At 49.4% G+C, this 20,336-nt stretch overlaps 1 protein-coding gene across 1 annotated transcript in view; it reads right to left on the reverse strand.

Moving 5' to 3' along the window:
* ARK2C (arkadia (RNF111) C-terminal like ring finger ubiquitin ligase 2C) overlaps window positions 1–17,865 on the reverse strand; it is a 96,228-nt gene extending 78,363 nt beyond the window's left edge. Inside the window, exon 1 of the mRNA XM_056847822.1 lies at window positions 17,803–17,865. Coding sequence (XP_056703800.1) covers window positions 17,803–17,863 — 61 coding nt within the window. The 5' untranslated portion in view covers window positions 17,864–17,865. The remainder of the gene's footprint in view (window positions 1–17,802) is intronic.
* Window positions 17,866–20,336: the final 2,471 nt, after the last annotated feature.

Consider the following 20,336-nt stretch of genomic DNA (forward strand, 5'->3'; position numbering starts at 1 on the left):
CCCCCCCCCCAGCAGCCGCCGAGGAAAGAACGAGCCCTGCCGGAGTCGCCGCGGGAGCGGCAGGCCGACGCCCAGCAGGCCCGGCCATCGCCGCGTCCAAGGTCGCGGGCCGCCGACCCGAGGGGCCCGCCTCCGCTGCCGGAGGAGCGGTGGGCCGCCGCCCAGCAGGCCCGGCCGCCGCCGCCTCCAACGCTGTGGGCCGCCCACCCTCGGGGCCCGCCACCGCCGCCGAAGGAGCAGCGGGCCGACGCCCAGAAGGCCCGGCCCACACCAACGCCGGAGCCGCAGGCCGCCGACCCGTGGGGGCCACCCCAGCTGCCGCGGGGATGGCCAGCCGGCGCCGGGGAAGACCAGCTACCGCGGGAGTCGTGGACTGCCAACCCGCGGGGCCAGTCAGCACCCTTGCAGGGGTGACCCCCAGCCAGGACACGCACCAGGCTGGGGGGTGAGGATCTTGCACCCGTGGCTCGGGGGGGAAGGTCAGCTGTGGTCATCCCCCTCATGGCCCAGCTGGCCGGCGGACGGGCTCGGGCCGGACCGGGGCGCAAACCATGCCCGGTGTTTCAGGGCTGGGAGGCAAGGCTTCCCAGTCCTTATATAGACTTCCGGGGGGAGGGATACGGGCGGAGCTTGGGGGAGGCTTCTTTGGCCTGGAGGCTATTTAAGGCCAGAGAAGTCTAGCTGCCGGGGAGGAGAGAAGCTAGAGTCTGACCGCAAAGTGTGGTCTGCGGCACTCTGGCGATGCCTGAGGGAGAGTCGAGCTCCGACTCCCCCTCGGACTGGTCTGAGGCGGAGGAGATTGTCTCAGCCCCAACCTCCTCCAGGCCAGAGACCCTCCCGGCTTCCAGGGCCAAGGGCCCTCGCGACACCAGTCATATAGGTAGTCTGGTAGATAGTGCTGGGGAGGAGCCAGTGTTTGTGGTGCATGTTGGCACCAACGACGTGGGGAAATGTAGTCTGGAGGTCTTGGAATCCAAATTTAGGTTGCTAGGCAGGAGACTAAAAGCCAGGACCTCCAAGGTAGCTTTCTCAGAAATGCTACCTGTTCCACATGCAGGACCAGCTAGGCAGGCACAATTGGTGAGTCTCAATGCATGGATGAGACAGTGGTGCAGGGAAGAGGGCTTTAGATTTGTAAAGAACTAGGCAACATTTTGGGACAAGCCGGGCCTATCCACTTGAACCAGGATGGCACCAGACTGCTGGAGCGTGATATAAAAAAGGCGGCAGAGTAGCTTTTAAACTGAACCGATAGGAGCTGAGAAGCATCTGGTTCGGGCAAACTCAGTGCATACAGACAAAGGGAAAATTGCTTCAGAGTGCCCACATAGGAATTACTTAGACATGAAAGGGAATGGGGAAAAAATGATGGATAGCCACTTAAAGATGCCCAAAGGCACATGCCAGGCAAGTCGAAAGAGAGAAACAGTGTGGAGGTGTTTCTATGCTAATGCTAGAAGCCTCCAAGCAAAAATGGGGGAATTAGAGTGTATGGTTTTAAGAGAAAACATAGATATAGTGAGCATTACAGAAATCTGGTGGAGGGGAGAGAACCAGTGGGATACAGTCATCCCTGGTTACAAACTGTATAGAAATGACAGGGAAGGGCGTATTGGAGGGGGTGCTGCTATGTATATCAAGGAAGGCATAGTGTCTAATAAGCTAGAGACCATAAAAAGGGCACACTCGTCCACAGAATCCTTATGGGTAACAATTCTGGGCCCCAAAGGAGATTTAGTACTGGGGACGTTCTATCGGCCCCCTGACCAAATGGCTCAGGGTGATCTTGAGATGGAGAATGAAATTAGGGAAGCATGTAAAGGTAATGAAGTAGTAATAATGGGAGACTTCAACTTCCCTCATATTGATTGGCTAGACTGGAGCATACATTTATCCAAAGAGATAAAAATTTTAGACATCCTAAATGACTGTGCCCTCGAACAGTTGGTCATAAACCCAACCAGAGGGGAGGCAATACTGGATTTAATACTCTCTGGTGCTGGCAGAGACTTAGTCCGAGATGCGGATGTAGTTGAGCCAGTTGGCAATAGTGATCACAATTGCATCAAATTTAATTTATATGCAAGTGGGAAAGTGACTGGGAACTTCTCTAAAATGAGAAAACTGGTAAAGAGGAAGTTGAAAGCAACAGTTAGGAGGGTTAAATCTCTTGAAAAGCCTTGGGGGTTACTCAAGTCCACATTACTAGAGGTTCAGCTAGCTTGTATACTACCCCCACACCCCCAGTGACCCCCTACTCCATGCCCAGAAGATGGCCAAGATGCCCTCCCTCTCATCATCTACTTAAGGTCATAGAATCAGAATTGCTGACAGATGGCCATCTAACCTCTTCTTTAAAACCTCCAGGAAAGGAGAGCCCACCACCTCCCGAGGAAGCCTGTTCCACTGAGGAACCGCTCTGACTGTTAGGAAAATTCTTCCTAATGTCTAGACAGAAACTCTTTTGATCGAATTTCAACCCGTTGGTTCTGGTCCGACCTTCTGGGGCAACAGAAAACAACTCGGCAACCTCCTCTATATGACAGCCCTTCAAGTACTTGAAAATGATTATTGTATCCCCTCTCAGTCTTCTCCTCTTCAGGCTAAACACACCCAGCTCGTTCAACCTTTCCTCATAGGACTTGGTCTCCAGACCCCTCACCATCTTTGGGGCTTCCTTTTGATTATGCATGCCCTTTCTGACTGTCAAATTAATCCACACAGCAATCCAAGCAGAAGGGTCCTGGGAACCAAAGTCATCTGTAATAGTTGCACAGAAGAGTGAAATAGGTTAGGTACAACTTGCCATCCCAGGGAAGGAAAAGCTGCACCAGCCAAATCCCCATTTTATGCAACTGTCAAACCACAGGAACTTTTGTCCTGCTTTGCAACTGAGCATCCTTGAGCTGCCGACTGATCAGGAAACAAATGTCCTGGTTGGGCCTTTTAGCAGCAGCTTAATCTGCAGAAAATGGTATGTGGAACTTTCACAGCGTGGAGATAAACACTGGTTGGCTCCACACTGGACCGCTTTTGTGCTGTTCGGTCATTCCTTTCCCCACCATCAGCTGCAGGTGAAATTGCAACTGGGGTTCCTTGTGACACTTAACGTAGTACTGTATTAGCCATAAGTCCAGCAATATCCAATACCGCAGGCAAAAGACTACTATATGTTTACTCAGGAGTCCTACTCACCAAATGTCCTGCTTCTTTCTACAATTTTCCCTTGGCTCCTTGGCATTATTTACATTCTGTTCATGCATGACTGGACCATTTCATTTGTAAATTATTTTTTACAGTCATGAAAAGAAGCAAAAAAACCAATTTACAATTATTATGACTGCACCATTTTCAAATCAGATGGTAGATGGTAGTTTGTGCTTAGAGGTGTTAAGTACTGTGTTTCTGTCTGAGGTCAAAGTGATTGGATTTTTTTTAAAAATCATTAAAATAAGCATGGCATGGCTTAGTAGGGATTTGACTAGTCAGGCTAGTTTTGCAATTGCATTTCAAGTTTTAAAAATATCCACAAATCAGATCTGAGAAAAGAAGAGGAGGACAACAGGAAAACCACTAGACTGTAATGTGTTGCCAAGAGCATCATCTGAATTCTCTGTTAAAACTGAGCAATTCAATGATGTCAGCTGCAAACTAAGCAGGTAGTGTGGTCCTCACGGTCACCTGTGAATGTCTAGGTTTGAGTCCAGTAGCACCTTGTGTGTGCTAAGTGCTGTCAAATCACTTCCGACTCATGGCGACCCTATGAATCAGTGTCCTCCAAAATTTCCTATCTTTGACAGCCTTGCTCAGACCGGCAGCAGCTCTCCAGGGTCTCAGGCAGGGCTGTTTCACATCACCATGAAGGGCCATAGCTCAGTGGTAGAGCATCTGGTTAGTATACAGAACATCCCAGGTTCGATCCCTGGCATTTCCAGTTAAAGGAACTAGGCAATAGCATCACTAGTACAACCCCGGCCCACTTCACCAAACGTTGCCTTGGTCAGACATTTGAACTCATGAACACACATGCAGCTGCCTTATACTGAATCAGACCCTCAGTCCATGAAAGCCAGTATTGTCTACTCAGACCGGCAGTGGCTCTCCAGGGTCTCAGGCAGAGGTCTTTCACATCACCTTTGCCTAATCCCTTTAACTGGAGATGCCGGGGATCGAACCTGGGACCTTCTGCATGCCAAGCAGAGGCTCTACCACTGAGCCACAGCACCACCCCAGTTCACCAGATTAGCCTCCGCCACACTTAAACCGGGGTATAAAAAGCAAATCTTCTTCTTCATCTGGTTCAACATTGTCAACTCTGATTGACAGAGGTTTTTCAGAGTCCCAGGCACAGAAAGGTCTTTCCCAAGTACCAGCTACCTGAGATCTTTAACAGGAGATGCCGAATACTGAATCCGAGACCTTCGGCTGAACATATACGTGAAGCTGCCTTATACTGAATCAGACCCTTAGTCCATCAACGTCAGTATTGTCTAGACCAGCAGCGGCTCTCCAGGGCCTCAGGCGAAGGTCTTTCACATCACCTACTTGCCTAGTCCCTTTAACTGGATTGAACCTGGGACCTACTGCGTGCCAAGCAGATGCTCTACCACTGAGCCACAGCCCCTGCAGACCCACACAGCTACTTTCTGAAACCGTTAGTGTCTGGGCCTCAAAGAGCTACTAAAGGCACAGCTACAATGGCCAGCTGAAAAGCTGGGAGCCCAAGAACCATCTAGCAGACGTGCGTATAAAGGCGATTTCTAAATAATATTGGCAAGAATGATGTTGATACTGACTTCATTCTGTCCACCCCAAACGAAATGGCAATCAAACCTCTGCTCACAACCTGAGTGTGATCCCAATGGAAGTCGATTTCAGGTAGCCAGCTCAAGGTTGACTCAGCCTTCCATCCTTCTGAGGTTGGTAAAATGAGTGCCCTGCCTGCTGGGAGTAAAGTGTAGATGACTGGGGAAGGCAATGACAAACCACCCCGTAAACATAGTCTGCCTAGTAAATGTCATAAGAACACAAGAAAGGCCCTGCTGGATCAGACCAAGGCCCATCAAGTCCAGCAGTCTGTTCACACAGTGGCCAACCAGGTGCCCCTAGGAAGCCCACAAACAAGACAACAGCAGCAGCATTCTCCTGCCTGAGTTCCACAGCACCTAATATCATGGGCATGCTCCTCTGATCCCGGAGAGAACAGGTATGCATCATGACTAGTATCCATTTTTACTAGTATCCATGAATATCCCTCTCCTCCATGAACATGTCCACTCCCCTCTTCAAGCCTTCCTAGTTGGCAGCCATCACCACATCCTGGGGCAGGGAGTTCCACAATTTAACTATGCACTGTCTGAAGAAGTACTCCCTTTTATCTGTTTTGAATCTCTTACCCTCCAGCTTCAGCAGATGACCCCACGTTCTAGTATTATGAGAGAGGGAGAAAAGCTTCTCCCTGTCCACTCTCTACCATGCATAATTTTATAGACCTCTATCACGTCTCCCCTTAACCGCCTTCTTTCCAAGCTGAACAGCCCTAAGCATTTTAACCGTCCTTCATAGGGCAGTTGCTCTAATCCCCTGACGCTGTGACATGATGTCACCCCATGGGTCAGTAATGACCCTGTGCTTGCACAGGGGACTACGTTTACCTTTTAGATGCTTCGAAGATTTGTTGTAATGACTTCTGTCGTCCAGAACATGAAGAGTTAGCTAGAGTATCCCTGCCAAACATCACCTTTGCCAGGTTTCCTTATTCTCTGCAAATGGAAGTGGCATTCCCAGCCTGAAGGGAGGAACCAGTGAACACAGGAATTAACCAAGGTCATCATGACAATGATGTGGAAGAAAAGTCGCCAGATTCGACAGAGGGACTATGGGATGTCTCTACCTTTTAAGAGATCATTTATCTTGTTTCCAATGGCTTGTTGCTCTTATACTGATAACTTATTACTTTAATTGTAAGCCGCCTCAAGCAGAACTCTGATGAGGCGGCACAGAAATCTCCCAAATATTCCCCCTCCTCCACATGAGCGGCGGAGGCTAATCTGGTGAACCGGGTTGTTTTCCCCACTCTTCCACGTGAAGCCTGTTGGGTGACCTTGGGCTAGTCACAGCTCTCTTAGAGCTCTCTCAGCCCCACCTGCCTCAGAGGGCGTTTGTTCTGGGGAGGGGAAGGGAAGGTGATCGTAAGCCAGTTTGATTCTTTGTTAAGTGGTAAAGTCGGCATATAAAAAACAACTTCTTCTAAATAAATAAATAAATTTGCAGGAATCCAGCAAAAAGCTCAGTCCTGGCAAAAGGGTCTCACGCGGTCCTGAATCTACACATTTATGCAAAGAGTAAACTCAGAGTACGTTGCCCCCTTGAACCATATTAGGACCTCTTGAAATCGTCCCTCACTCTGAGACAGATGGCTGGAATTTTTCCAGAAAGAGGTAGGAAGATGAGAGTGAACAGCCTGGTACTTCCTAGCACGGGAAACGTGAGCACACAGATATATATGCCTGGGGTGGGCGGGCTGCCCCGTTCACTTTTCCCCAACCTCACTGGAAATCTCAGAAAGCTTCTCTCCTCTGTCCCTTTCTTCTGCGGCTACCATGTCTCCAGCCCAACCACCATTTTAGCCATTTTTTTGCTGGGCAGGACTCTGTCCCTGGAAAGAAACATCACTGGGGGGGGGGGGGAGGATAAACTAAAAACACCAGCAGTTTTGTGGAGAAAAACGTCCACACCTTTTTCCAGATGGGGGGTGAAGAGTGCCTTATACACAGGTTGGGAAGGAGAAAATGCTCTGTTACCTCCCCAGTGTAGTAAGGCAAGCAGTTGAGGAGAGACACTATGGAAGAGCTCAGTGGCAGAGCATCTCCTGGGCATGCAGAAGGTCCCCGGTTCGATCCCCGGCATCTCCAGCTGAAAGGACCAACCTATTATATTGGGTGCTGTGGAACACAGGCAGGATGGTGCTGCTGCCGTTGTCTTGTTTGTGGGCTTCCTAGAGGCACCTGGTTGGCCCCTGTGTGAGCAGACTGCTGGACTTGATGGGCCTTCGTCTGATCCATCATAGCTTTTCTTATGTTCTTATGTCCTTACCCTTCCTTGAAGGCTTGAAGAGGGGAGTGGACATGTTTCATGGAGGAGAAGGCTATCCATGGCTACTAGTCAAGATGGATACTAGTCGTGATGCATTCTCTCCAGGATCAGAGGAGCAGGCCTATTATCTTAGGTGCTGTGGAACACAGGCAGGATGGTGCTGCTGCAGTCGTGTTGCTTGTGGGCTTCCTGGAGGCACCTGGTTGGCCACTGTGTGAACAGACTGCTGGACTTGATGGGCCTGGGTCTGATCTAGCAGGGCTTTTCTTATGTTGTTATAACTTGGAAGGCTTTAAGAGGGGAGTAGTTCATGGAGGAAAGGGCTGTCGATTGCTACTAGTCAAAATGAACACTAGAAATGATGCATACCTATTCTCTCCAGGATCAGAGGACTATTATATTAGCAGGATAACGCTGCTGCAGTCGTCTTGCTTGTGGGCTTCCTAGAGGCACCTGGTTGGCCACTGTGTGAACAGACTGCTGGACGTGATGGGCCTTGGTCTGATCCAGCATGGCATTTCTTATGAATCCTGGAGCTGTCTTACCTTCCTCTGGACATAGAACAGGAGTCATTTTGGGGGGGGGGGTAGTTTTGAATTTCCTGCACTGTGTAGGGGGTTGGACTGGATGACCCTTGAGGTCCCTTCCAGCTTTCATGTTTCTAAGGAACATGAAAGAACCGCAGTCCGTTCTCTAGGAAGGTTCTGCATGAGCATTTATTTTATTTTATTTTACGAAATGTATACTCTGCTTTTCTGCCCTTATAAGGGCCACTAAGGCAGCTAACAAATTTTTAAAAAGTAAAGGTAGTCCCCTGTGCAAGCACCAGGTCATTACTGACCCATGGGGTGACGTCACATCCCGATGTTTACTAGGCAGACTATGTTTATGGGGGGGGGGTTTAAACCTACATAATAAAATGAGCATGCATGCTTAGCATGGGGAAAGAGCTTGACAGCTGGTGTGAGGAACGGTTAGCCTGTCAGGCTCGGACCTGGGGGTGGGGCAGGTTCCACTTCCCCCCTGGCCACAAAGCTTGCTGGGAGACTTCACTGGTCAGGGTAGCCTACCCCACAGGGTTGATGTGAGAGGAAAATGGAGGAAAGGAGAACCATGCATGTCACCGTGAAGGACAAAAACATGTGCTAAATAAATATATTCTTCAGGGCCTCCCCAAATCTGGACCAGTTCCACTAAAGCCCCTCTCGACAGCTTATTTCCCCTCAGTCCAAGTTAATGCACAGTCGCCAAGATCTGTGTCCTTTGCTGACGCGCCTTGGACTTTCTAGACATCGTTTGCATTGCTTTTCTTTCTGGTAACTTTAATACCAGGTAAGGCGCCGAAGGCACTTTGCTGGAACGTCTTCCCACCTGGAACGGGCCTAAGTGGTTCCCATGGCTACTGCCACCATTCCCAGAATTCGTTGCTGCTGGTCATCTCAGAAAGCCAAGCGCTGGCATAACGTTGGCAACTCATGCTGGAAATCATTTTCTGCCCCTATTTTCCCCCAGACCTCTGGGCCTGGTGTTTAGGGTTGCCAGCCTCCAGGTTGTATGCACTCAGCTGCATACCGGCAGACCGCGGCGTTGAGAGCATCTTCTACTGCAACCCTAAATTTCTACTATTGCAAAGATATTTACTGCCGGATGTATAGACACTTCCCTGGGGGATTCTAGTAATAAATGGATGTGAACTATTGTTGAAGCATACAATTGTATTGGAAATATTGCTAAACAAGTTCCATATTTATACAGAATTGTAACTATCAGGTTTTTCTGTATATGCTGATGGTTATATAGTATTGCTAGAGCAAACAAATATATTGTTAAAATTGTACATATTCAGTGTTCAGTGGCTGTGTACTGAAGTTTTTCTTTGGATTTCAACAACCTCCAGGTAATAGCAGAAGCTCTCCTGCTATTACCAGCTGCTAGAGATCAGTTCACCTGGAGAAAATGGCCGTTTGGGCAATTGGACTCTATGGCATTGAAGTCCCTCCCCTCCCCAAACCTCGCCTTCCTTAGGCTCCTCCCCAGAAACCTCCCGCCGATGGCAAAGAGGGACCTGGCAACCCTACTGGTGTTTCATATAAAGCTCTGATAGGCTCGCCAGCTTCTAAGCGGAGAATGGAGATCTCCCAGAATAACAGTTGATCTCCAGATGACAGAGATCAGTTCCCCGGGAGAAAATGGCCGCTTTGGAGGGTGGAGCCTATGGCATTATACCCTGCTGAAGCCCCTCCCCAAACCCTGCCCTCCTCAGGCTCCACCCCCAATCTCCAGGAATTTCCCAATTCTAAATTCACTCAAAGGAAGCCACATATCTGGTTATCGTTTCACTTGCGGGTTGCAAACCAGCATATTTGATTTATGCCTCCAAAAAAAAAAAGATCAGCAAAGACTGAGATGAGATCATAAAATTCACATCAGCTGTTGTGCAGGGCCCAGCGGAGTTAAAATGTACTACTCCTCTGGTTTTTGTTTGCAAGGACAGCTAGGAATGCTGCATTGGCAGTACAAAGGATTCTGCAGAAAAATGGTATCGGTGCATTTAATGACACCCTCCAGCAAAGCTTGTGGTCTGCTCTCAGTGGGGGGAGGGAAGAGAGATTAAACACACCTGCAGAAAGACAACTTAAATTCCACACCAAGAAAACATTGCCTATATAACTTTACAAATTGACCAGCTGTGGGGGTGGAGGTCAGCACCCAATTCCTTAAAATATTTTTTTTACTGCTAGCCATTTGGAGAGGTCTTGTATACGCTGGAACTGCCCCCTTAATCCACGGAAACCTTCTTCAGTTCTGCAGCTTTTGTGATTTCACCAAGTATTACCCATTCAAGTCTGTCTTTACATTCTTAAGGACTAGAAGCTTGCTTTAAAACAGTGGTTCCCAACCTTTTTTTGACCAGGGACCACTAGGACATTTTTGTTCAGTGCAGGGACCCAAAGGTTCAAAATAAAAATTCAGAGAATTTGAAAATAAACTTTAATCATAACTGTTAGTTTAACATTAAACTTAGAATAATATTTGAATATATATTTTTATAATAGAGAACTTTTAATTGAAAATATTAATTTATTATGGGTTTATAACTTTGTTTCGTGGACCTTAATTTAGTTCTCGCGGACCCCTGGGGGTCCGTGGACCCCCCGTTGGGAACCAGTGCTTTGAAACAACCCTCCCTCTACATTCTGCACCCAGTATCAAATGTTGCATTTGGGCCATGTAATGGGAAATCCTGTTCACAGGCGCTGAATAGTATGAAAACCACGCAGCATTTCGGAGTGGAACGTCAATGGAAGGAAGTCACTTCCTGCAGTCTTAAGTCAGAAGCCCCCCCAACACTGGTACTTTATCCAAGCCCCCACTTAACCTAGCGGTTCTGTCAAATACAACTTTTTCCTTAAGAACACTCTCGCTCTTAGCACTCGAAAGGAGGCACTCGGATGAAATGAAACATTCCCAATTTTTTTTTAACAAATTTCAATACACGGTTCACCAGGAATATCACTTCCACAAGCACACTTGATGCAAAATGGGAGATGCATTTTCTCACGCGTCCTTTAAATGGTGTGTGTATGAGAGATGATCCCAGCACAATGGGTGCAGAGCTTACCTTAGCCCATGGTTGCGAGATTGCTGCGCCAATTTTTTCAAATTAAGACTCTAAACCTTGTACATGGGAAATCCAGACTCTCTCTCGGGAACCAATTGCCCTGATCTGTTAGGCTGTCCTGACTTATTTATTTAGCATCATTAGTTCCACTTTCCGGGTACAGGTGGATGGAAGAATTTAGAATACCTTGGCAAAGGACTAGGTAGTTGTAAACAGCCCAAAGACGTCTGGTAGGATTGAGAAGACAAGGGAACCGTAGCCAAGGGCGGAAAATACCCTAATGATAGCGGACAACCATTCCAGCCTTGTACCGTTTTCTGAGCTGCCACAAGGCACTGCCTACTTTCAACCTTTAACCAAGAGGACTAGCACCTTTTAAAAAAAATGAAATTTCAAGAATCCAAATTCTGTAGCTGGTACCCAGTTTTTCTCTCAAATTGCTCTCAGTTCTGCCCCGGAAGGCAGTACCATTATACTCAACACCATTTGTAACCACAGGTGGTAGAGGGAAGGAAGCAGCTCATGGATACGCATTATCCACACATACACACACACACCAGAAACAACCATTGCGTGAACTTTCCCAGAGAGGCAACAGGAGCTTGCACATGTCAAAACATTAACAGTTCCGTGTCAATGAAACAAAAAAAAGGGGGGGAATCCTTTTTATGCAGAGGGTTTTGCCAAAGTGGAACGCCTTAAGCTAGTCTGTAGCCAACGGTGGATGCGCTGAATGAATTATGGGCAATGGAGACCTATGGCTGTTTAATGGTGAAATGTGGCAGAGATAAACCTGGGCTCCTGTGAGAATGTGCTCCTAAGCAAGTGGCCAGATGACAAATGGCTTCGCATGAGTTCCCATTAACCCGGGAACTTTGGGGGTCGTGTTAGCGCATGGGACTATCTCAAAGGCACAGCAAACGAACGGTTTTCATTCAGGCGGGCGGTAATCTGTGGGACAAGACCCGGTCGATTGTTATCCGGTCGGCGTGGTAAAAGCACTGCTCCCGGAACAAAAGCAGTGAAGTCCCCCCCACCTCGCCCCCCAAAACAGCAGTTTTGTCTGTTATAGACTTCCCTTTGGCCAGAGTCGAAACAGAATACTCCCCCCCTTGGGGTGGGTTCCTTGCGGTATGGTTTATCATTCCCCAAAGGGGGGGAAAGCAAAATGGTTATCATGGGAGGGTGGTGGGCAGAGAGAGGGAGGGGGATTTAAAAAAAAACATATCATCCAATGATGGTTCAGCCCTCTTCCTGCTCCCCCCCCCCTCAAAAGGGCATGCAGTCTCCCCCCCCCCTCCCTCCCCACTTCCATGCAAAATAATGAAAACACAGCCTGGCTCTTTGACATGTGTGGATATGAGCGTGTGCCACGGCAAACAGCTAAGCCGCTGGATCCGGCAGAAGACAGCGCACAGAACAAAGGGCTAGAGAGCATTCACCACATTCAAAAGAGGAGGAGGAGGAGGAAGAGGAGGAAATGTGTCTTGCGTTATGGTCAAACGAGAAAGGACGGCAATGGCCAGACTGACTCGGGATACATGGAAAAGATATATGAAGCGGGGGTGATAACTCAGGACGTGTCTGGGGGTAGGGGGAGAGGGGTGGGGGGCAAAGCCCATTGCTTTTGCCTGGCGGGAGGCCTCCGACCTACAAAGCTCTTCCTTTTACCCCATTGGTCTTTCTCTCTCTTTCTTCTCCCCCCCCCTACAAGACTGTCGATCCCACCATATTTCAACATATCCTGCGACCTCCCCCCCCCCCAACACACACACACACTTGAAGGATGCGGGGAGAGAAAAATCTCCGCCATGTCAACCCCGTTTGGCTTAACCTATTTTTAAAAATGTCATTATGGTGCTTTTTTTTGGGGGGGGGTCTACCCCCTCCAAGAGAATTCTTAAATCTCTTATCGCACGTAGGCAGCACAATGCGAGCCATGTTCAACGTATTATATAATGACAGCACCCTTCCCCCCCCTTTTCCATTGCATGCTTAGATGTAGTTGTGTAAATGGGCTTTGGAGAGAGATCCAAGATCTGTTATCATTATTTCCTGGCGCCTGCTTTACAAATAAAAGTGAAGAACCGAACCCAGCTGATTAAGGTTAAAGGGTTGGCAGAGAAGACCATGTGAATATAAAATTTAAAAGCTAGTTAACTGTCTCTTTTACCTACCAAATGCCCAAAATACTAGGGACTTGAGATACTGGTCCCAGAGAAAGGGAAATCTTTAGCATCTCATACTTGGTCTCCCCTATACTACACCCCCCCCCCAACGCCCATCTGTTTTTTCCAAGGTCATTGTTAGCTACCAAGACCGAAGGATTTTTACCTACAGGATTACGTGAGCACGTTCAGCCGAGTCCAACGGGAGGGTTTGTGAAATGTGAGAAAGAAGAGTCTTGTAAGAACCAGTGACTCTTTGCTAACTAGATCAGCCAAATTTTAAAAAAGAAAAGGGGGGGGGGAACGCCTTTCTATCTCCATCCATCTTTAGCAAACTGGAATGATGACCGACATGTAACCTTTACATGGGGCGGGGTAGGAATAAATTGCAGCTTCATTGTCTATTTAACGTCTCAGAACATTTGTCAGCGTGTGTATATCGGAACGCGTTTGAGAAATATATTTCTTTCTCTTGACATCCTGCAGTCGAAACAGGACTTTGTGGAAGAGAGTCACCCCCACTCCGCCTAGATATAGCAAAGATAATATAGGATGTGTATCTAAGAGAGTTTGGTCATTCACAGGCATAATGCTTGCAGGCAGATGTGGGATAGAGAACATTTAAACACCCCTCCCCGCCCCCAATATCAGTGACACCAAAAAAAAATCCATTCATTCAAATGGGGGTGGGGGGCGGGTGGGTGGGAAAGCAGGGGGAAAATAATCTAAAACAGCAGGGATACAACAATATAATGGGGGGGGACAGCAATAGAAAAAGCACACTAGGTTAATATAGGAAATCTAGTTTCTTTATTGAGAGATTGTATATTAGTGTTAGAGGGACTGTGTCGTAACAATGTTGTCATGCACACAATACAAAAAAAAGCCCACCATGCCGTGGAAGGGCGAAACAGAACGGAAGCGGCATACAATGGCTAGATGTATAAAGAGCTACAGCACGTTACATTTTGGCAGGAATATGTCTCTACAGAGAGATTTACATCAGAAAAAACTAAGTAATGTAAAAAAATACAGACCATGCTTCAAGTTTTAGTACAAGAAAAAAGGTGAAGAAATACACAACCAAAGGATATTCGATACAGAAAAAAATTTACCCACAAAATAAGAACAGGAAGTAAAAAATCCAGCACAGCAGAAGGAAAATGTTATCCCTGTTGAATGGAAAACCATTTTGCCAGTACGCGTCTGCTTCCGCGTCATTTTTTAAATTTTTTTGTTTTCCCCGTCCCTCCCTGGAAAGATTTAAGCATGAATTGCCACCCAAAAGGTGTTTGCATTGGCCTAATTTTTGTGTGTGTGTGTCAAATTCAAAAGAAAAGCTTCACATTGCCTTTTTTTTTTTTTTAAGTAGGCAACTATGAATGTTGGTTTGGTTCGGTTTTCAATGAAAACAGATGGAAGCCCACTGTGGGGAGGGGTGTAATTTTGGCCAGGAGAGAGAAAATCTGTGTGTGCATGGTGTGTGTATGAATGCAATGCACAAAGATGCGGTATCCTTTTTCTTTTTTTTTAAAGCCTTGGCACAATTTTTAAGCGTCAGGGTGGTGTAGGGGCAGTACATCTCCCCAATTACTTTAATGCCCCAAATGAAACATAGTGACTATTGTTAAACCCTTCTGGCTGATGATTTTAAATAAATTGCAAGATTTTTTAAAAAATATTAAGACCCAAGGCAATTTGCATGGGAAACCAAGACCCCCGTAGGACCTGGGTGGAGATTTGACAAAAGGGAGTGTCGAATGTAGGATACTGCATCCTCCATAAAACTAAAGCAAAATGAATCCACTTAACAGGAATTTACAGTGCAAATGTACTTAGCTACACAGGATGAAGGTACAAAAATGGCGTTATAAAACTAGAACTATTTTGGAAAATGGCCTTTTTTTGGTTCTAAGCTACTACAATGAAGCTAAAGAGAAAACAGGTTTGAGTGTACAGTCTGTCTACCATTTGGAGGGGGGGTCTTTTTCTTTCTCCCCCCTCCCCTTTTCATGAAAAGATTGGTGATTTAGGACTTCAGTTTTAAGCTTCGGCATCCTCTCTTGCAAAGTCTCTGAGGGCTTTTAAGGTCTCGTTTTTAATAGCTCAAATGCCACCTGCTTGGCATCAGACTTGTTCGGTAGGTGTGTCCCAGAGCCAAAGAGAATGTAGGCAAAGGTCTATTGTCCTTCTTCCCCCATTCCTTCACCTTTCTTTTATGCCACCTGCGACTGCATTTTAAAAGCCTGATGAAGGAGAACATGACTTCATCAATATCGTCACATTTCACCAGGCCCATTTTTTAATAGCGCAAGTGTTATTTTCTTTTCATTTTTTTTTTTAAACACAAAGTTCTCTGCTTTTTCAGTCCTGGCCAAAACACCTGAGCAGGTGAAAACAGAGAAAACCTTTCAGCTAGAAGGGAGACCCCCCACCCTCACTTCCCCGCCCCCCTACAAAGAGGATGCTTGGCTTAAAATGTCTCTGCCTTCCTCCGATGGGTACAGGAAATGGTTAAAGAGAGGGGTGGGGGTGTCAACATGAGAGCTAAATGCAGAGGCAGAAAGCTAGAAGCCACGGGGCGGGGCAGCGAAGGTGGCCGCTCACTGATCTACACAGATGAGGAAACAAAAATTGTTAAAAAAAATTGGGGCGGGGGGGGGGAGTATTCGAAAGGGTTTTTTTTTAATCAATGCAGGGAAAAAATGTCCATCGTCCCATCACCGCACTAGAAGAGACCACAATTAAAGAAAAGAGATCGCCACAAATGTGCCAGCTAAGCTGTTACGTTACACATGTACGGTGGGGTGGGGTGGGAGAAGAAGAGCTGGAAATATGGGCAAAGAAAAAAGTCACAGCACTCGAATGGGGGTGGGTGGGAGAGAATATAAAAGCAAGACAAGCTGAATATATCCAGACGACTGTTTTGCCCAGAGGCCTCAGAAGTTCTTCAGATACTGAAGGCACTCCATATTTCTCACCTGTGTTTAACAAGATCAAAATATGGCCCGGAAATGTAATTATGCAACACGTTCACCCAGGGGAGGGGTCCCCACTGGAACCCACAAGGCTTGGTCTTGGGAATTTAGAAGGGGTAAGACTCTCGCCCTGGACTCCAAAGTTTTTGTTAAAGTCCAAATGATCCTGATCTCAGTAGGGATGAGGAAAATGGAATCCAGGATCTGATGAATTTTTTTTTTTTTTACGTAAAAAAATATCTAAAACTGCAATTTCGGTCATGGGCCTGAGGAGAGGAAGCAAGGAGAATATTCTATACAGAAAGCAAGACATGGGTTGTTTTCACAGAACAGTGATACCTAAATACATCCTGAATTTGACAGAAAGAAAATAGAAGGGATGAGAGAAAGGCAAATTAAAAAAAAAAGGACAAATAGGTTCAAAGTTTATTGTTTGTGGCAGCAGATGGGGTGGATGGGAACAGGGGAATGTGAGAAAAATATGCAATGGCCATACACATCCCATATTGTTCAGGACCAAAAAAAAGTCAATTCTAAAACTGGCGTTTCTTTTGGATTTCTCTAGACCCTCATTAGTTCTGTCTGGCCTCAAAAAGCTGTTGCGAATAAAGAGATTCTCTGGACTGAACGTTGTAAAGGGTTACAATCCCTCCAGAGGGAAAGCAGGGGAGGCGAACATGGGGAGGGGGGGTCGCACCTCCTCTTGGACCTCGATATACCAAATAAACCAACAAAAGGCGCCTCAAAACCCCTCAAAATGATTAAAACTTGTTGGAGGAGTTACTCTAAGGGGCAAAAGGGAGGGAGATAAGAAAAGGTTAAAAAGGGGGAAGGAGCAGGAGGAGGGGTGAGACCAGCTGTGGAAAGAGATCATGTGTGTGTGTGTTTCTTTGGAAGGGGGTGGGTGGGCTAACAATTCACAGATGAACACCCTGCATGCCAGCCTAGCCTGGTAGGAACTCCTGAATCCAACCCCCTGAACAGAATTTCCCACCCAGATTTCCACAATGGGTCCCTTTCGAAAGGGGCAGAGAGATAACAGCCTTTTCCCCTTCCAGCTGGGATCTGCATTGGTCAGGTGGAGGAAAGGGGGGAGGGGGGCGGCCTCAAAAACCTAAAATGGAGCACCATTTAAAAAAACAAAAAAAAAGGCTAGGCATTTATTCTACACTTTTTAAAAGGCTAGAAAACAACTCTAAAATTCAATCCTTTGCAATATAATCCAGGACCTTCCGCCCCTTGAGATCCCCCTCTTCCTGCCAGCCCCCCAAGCACATCGCTTGGAATCTCTGGTTTTAATCTCTCAGGTAGCCTGTGGTTTGCCCACCTTCCTGCTCTGGCAGCTCTTCCCAATCCCCCCCCCGAATTTCCCCCCTTTCTCCACCAATCCTCCTGGGTCCCTCTTCTTTCCCCCTCCCCATCTGCATCCACGCCTGCTTTCTTCTCCCTTGCCATCTTCCCTTGGGGGGGGACCTTTCTTCTGCCCTCCACCCCTCCCCATAGAGCCCCCTCTTTGCAAGCTTCCCCCCGTTTCCTTGCCTCCATTCTTCCCCTTTCTCTGCATCCACGCCTGCTTTCTTCTCCCTTGCCATCTTTCCTGGGGGTGGGGTGGGGGGGGGGAGAGGCTTTCTTCTGCCCTCCGCCCCCTCCCCATAGAGCCCCCTCCTTGCAAGCTTCCCCCCCATTTCCCTGCCTCGATTCGCCCCCTTTTTCCTCGCATGCCCCCCCCCTCTCCTCCACGCCTCCTCTCTACCTCCTCTGACCCTATACAAAAACGATGCACAAACCAAAGCGGTGCGGGGAGGGGAGGGGGTTCCCATCAAAGCCGTCTTCCAAATTTAAATATTGGGGGCTGGGGGTGCTTTCTCTCTCTCTCTGCCCCCCTCTCCCCCCCCACGCTCTCTCCCCCTAGGAAAAGACCCCGATTAAAGAGAGATACCTCTGTTTCGCACAGAGCCAAACACTGGAAGAACAAGATAGCCGACGTGCACCAAAACCATCCTGGCCGGCGGCGTCGAGGCGACCCCCCCCCCGGGGCTCGGCGCTAGCCCTCGGTGGCGGCCGGGGTCCCTCCGGAGGGCGGCAGGCGGCGGGGCGGCTGGAGGGGCGGCGGGGGGCTGCGGGCGGGCAGATGGCCCATGGAGAGGGTCCCCCCTCGAAGCCCTCTCTGCATCCAGGCGGGGGAGAAGCGAGCGGGCGGGAGGCTGGCGGCAGCTGCCCGGCGCACAAAGGGGAGGGGGCGGGCTGGCTGCCGGGGCTTCGCCTCGCTGCCTCTCCCCCCGCCCTGCTCGCCTCTCCAGCCCTCCCTTGCAGGGAGGAGGGAGGAGGGAGGAGGAGGAGGCCGGCTGGACGGGGAGGGGCTGCAGCCCGGCCGCTCCCACCCGCCGCCGGGGAAAGGCAGCCTCCAAAGAAGGAGCGCGGACGGGCGCCGGGGAGGCAGATGGGGGGGGGGAGGCAGCGGGCACGCGCACACGCCAGTGACCCGCGGGGGAGAAGGGGCGGACGGGCGACGCGCGTTCGCGCGGGCGGACGGGCGCTGGCGGCGGGTACAGAAGCGCGCGCGGGTGGGGCGGGCCCGTCGGAGGGGCCGTGGCGCAGGGGTAGGGGCTCCGCTCGGCGCGCACAAGGTCCCCGGTTCGAGCCCCCCCCGGCAGCTCCAGTTAAAGGGACCAGGGCAAGTAGGTGATGGGAAAGACCCCTGCCTGAGACCCCGGAGAGCCATGGAGAGGGGCCGTGGCGCAGGGATAGGGGCTCCGCTCGGCGCGCAGAAGGTCCCAGGTTCAAGCCCCCGGCAGCTCCAGTTAAAGGGACCAGGCAAAGAGGTGATGGGAAAGACCCCTGCCTCAGAGCCATGGAGTAGGGCTGTGGCTCAGTGATGTAGACTCTGTACAGTATCTGCTTGGGGTGCAGAAGGTCCCCAGGTTCAATCCCCGGCATCTCCAGTTAAAGGGACCAGGCAAGTAGGTGATGGGAAAGACCGCTGCCTGAAGCCATGGAGAGGGGCCGGGGCTCAGTGGTAGAACATCTGCTTGGTATGCAGAAGGTCCCAGGTTCAATGCCCAGCATCTCCAGTTAAAGGGACTAGGCAAGGAGGTGATGGGAAAGACCCCTGCCTGTGAGACCCTGGAAAGCCATGGAGAGGGGCCGGGGCTCAGTGGTAGAACATCTGCTTGGCAGGCAGAAGGTCCCAGGTTCAAGCCCCTGGGACGAGGCAAAGAGGTGATGGGAAAGACTCCTGCCATGGAGTAGGGCTGTGGCTCTGTACAGTATCTGCATGGGGTGCAGAAGGTCCCAGGTTCAATCCCCGGCATCTCCACTTAAAGGGACCAGGCAAGTAGGTGATGGAAAGACCCCTGCCTGTGAGACCCTGGAGAGCCATGGAGAGGGGCCGTGGCTCAGTGGTAGAACATCTGCTTGGCAGGCAGAAGGTCCCAGGTTCGATCCAGCTAAAGGGACCAGGCAAGTAGGTGATGGGAAAGACCCCTGCCTGTGAGACCCTGGAGAGCCATGGAGAGGGGCCGGGGCTCAGTGGTAGAACATCTGCTTGGCATGCAGAAGGTCCCAGGTTCAATCCCCGGCATCTCCAGTTAAAAGGACTAGGCAAGTAGGTGATGTGAAAGACCCCTGCCTGAGACCCTGGAGAGCCGCTGCCGGTCTGAGCAGGCAATACTGACTGTGATGGGCCCAGGGTCTGATTCAGTAGAAGGCAGTTTCGTGTGAGGGGGGTACCGACTGAGTAGGGTTGCCAACCCCTCCAGGGTGGCACCTGGAGGCCTCCTGCTATGACAACTGATCTCCAGGCAACAGGGATCAGTCCCCCTGGAGAAAATGGCCACTTTGGAAAGGGGATTCTATAGCATTATTAGGGTTGCCAACCTCCAGGTACTAGCTGGAGAGCTCCTGCTAATACAACTGATCTCCAGCCGATAGGCTTAGAAAATGGCTGCTTTAGCAAATGGACTCTCTAGCATTGAAGTCCCGCCTCTCCCCAAACCCCACCCTCCTCCAGCTACACCTCAAAAACCTCCTGCTGGCAAAGAGGGACCTGGCAACCCTAACTAAACACCATAGGGTGCTCCAACTAAGTACCACCAGGGGCTGCCCCCATTTCATCAGACTCCTCCCCTAATCGGTTAGGCACCACCCCTTCTCTCTCTAGTTCTCTCTCTAGTTCCCTTGCATCTCAGCCTTGGGACTCACAAACTCACCTGCCCTCCCTTCTCATCGTTTTTTCTGCTGGTTCCTTCCCTTGATTCAGAATCATTGTCATTCCCGTCCTTCGCGGAAAGCCCAGTTCCAGGAAGGAAAACGGAAGGAAACCAGCCGTGCAGAACTTGCGGCCTTGGGATCCAAATGTCATCAGCTAGCAGCCCAAAGGCCTTCCTTTTTCGGCTGCTTACCAGAGACTGCAAAAATAGGGGGGAGGGGTTCAGCCTGGCGGGCCACGATCCTTAGCTACTGTTATGCATTCAG

This window comes from Euleptes europaea, chromosome 4 (assembly GCF_029931775.1).
Source record: "Euleptes europaea isolate rEulEur1 chromosome 4, rEulEur1.hap1, whole genome shotgun sequence".
Lineage (NCBI taxonomy): Eukaryota > Metazoa > Chordata > Lepidosauria > Squamata > Sphaerodactylidae > Euleptes > Euleptes europaea.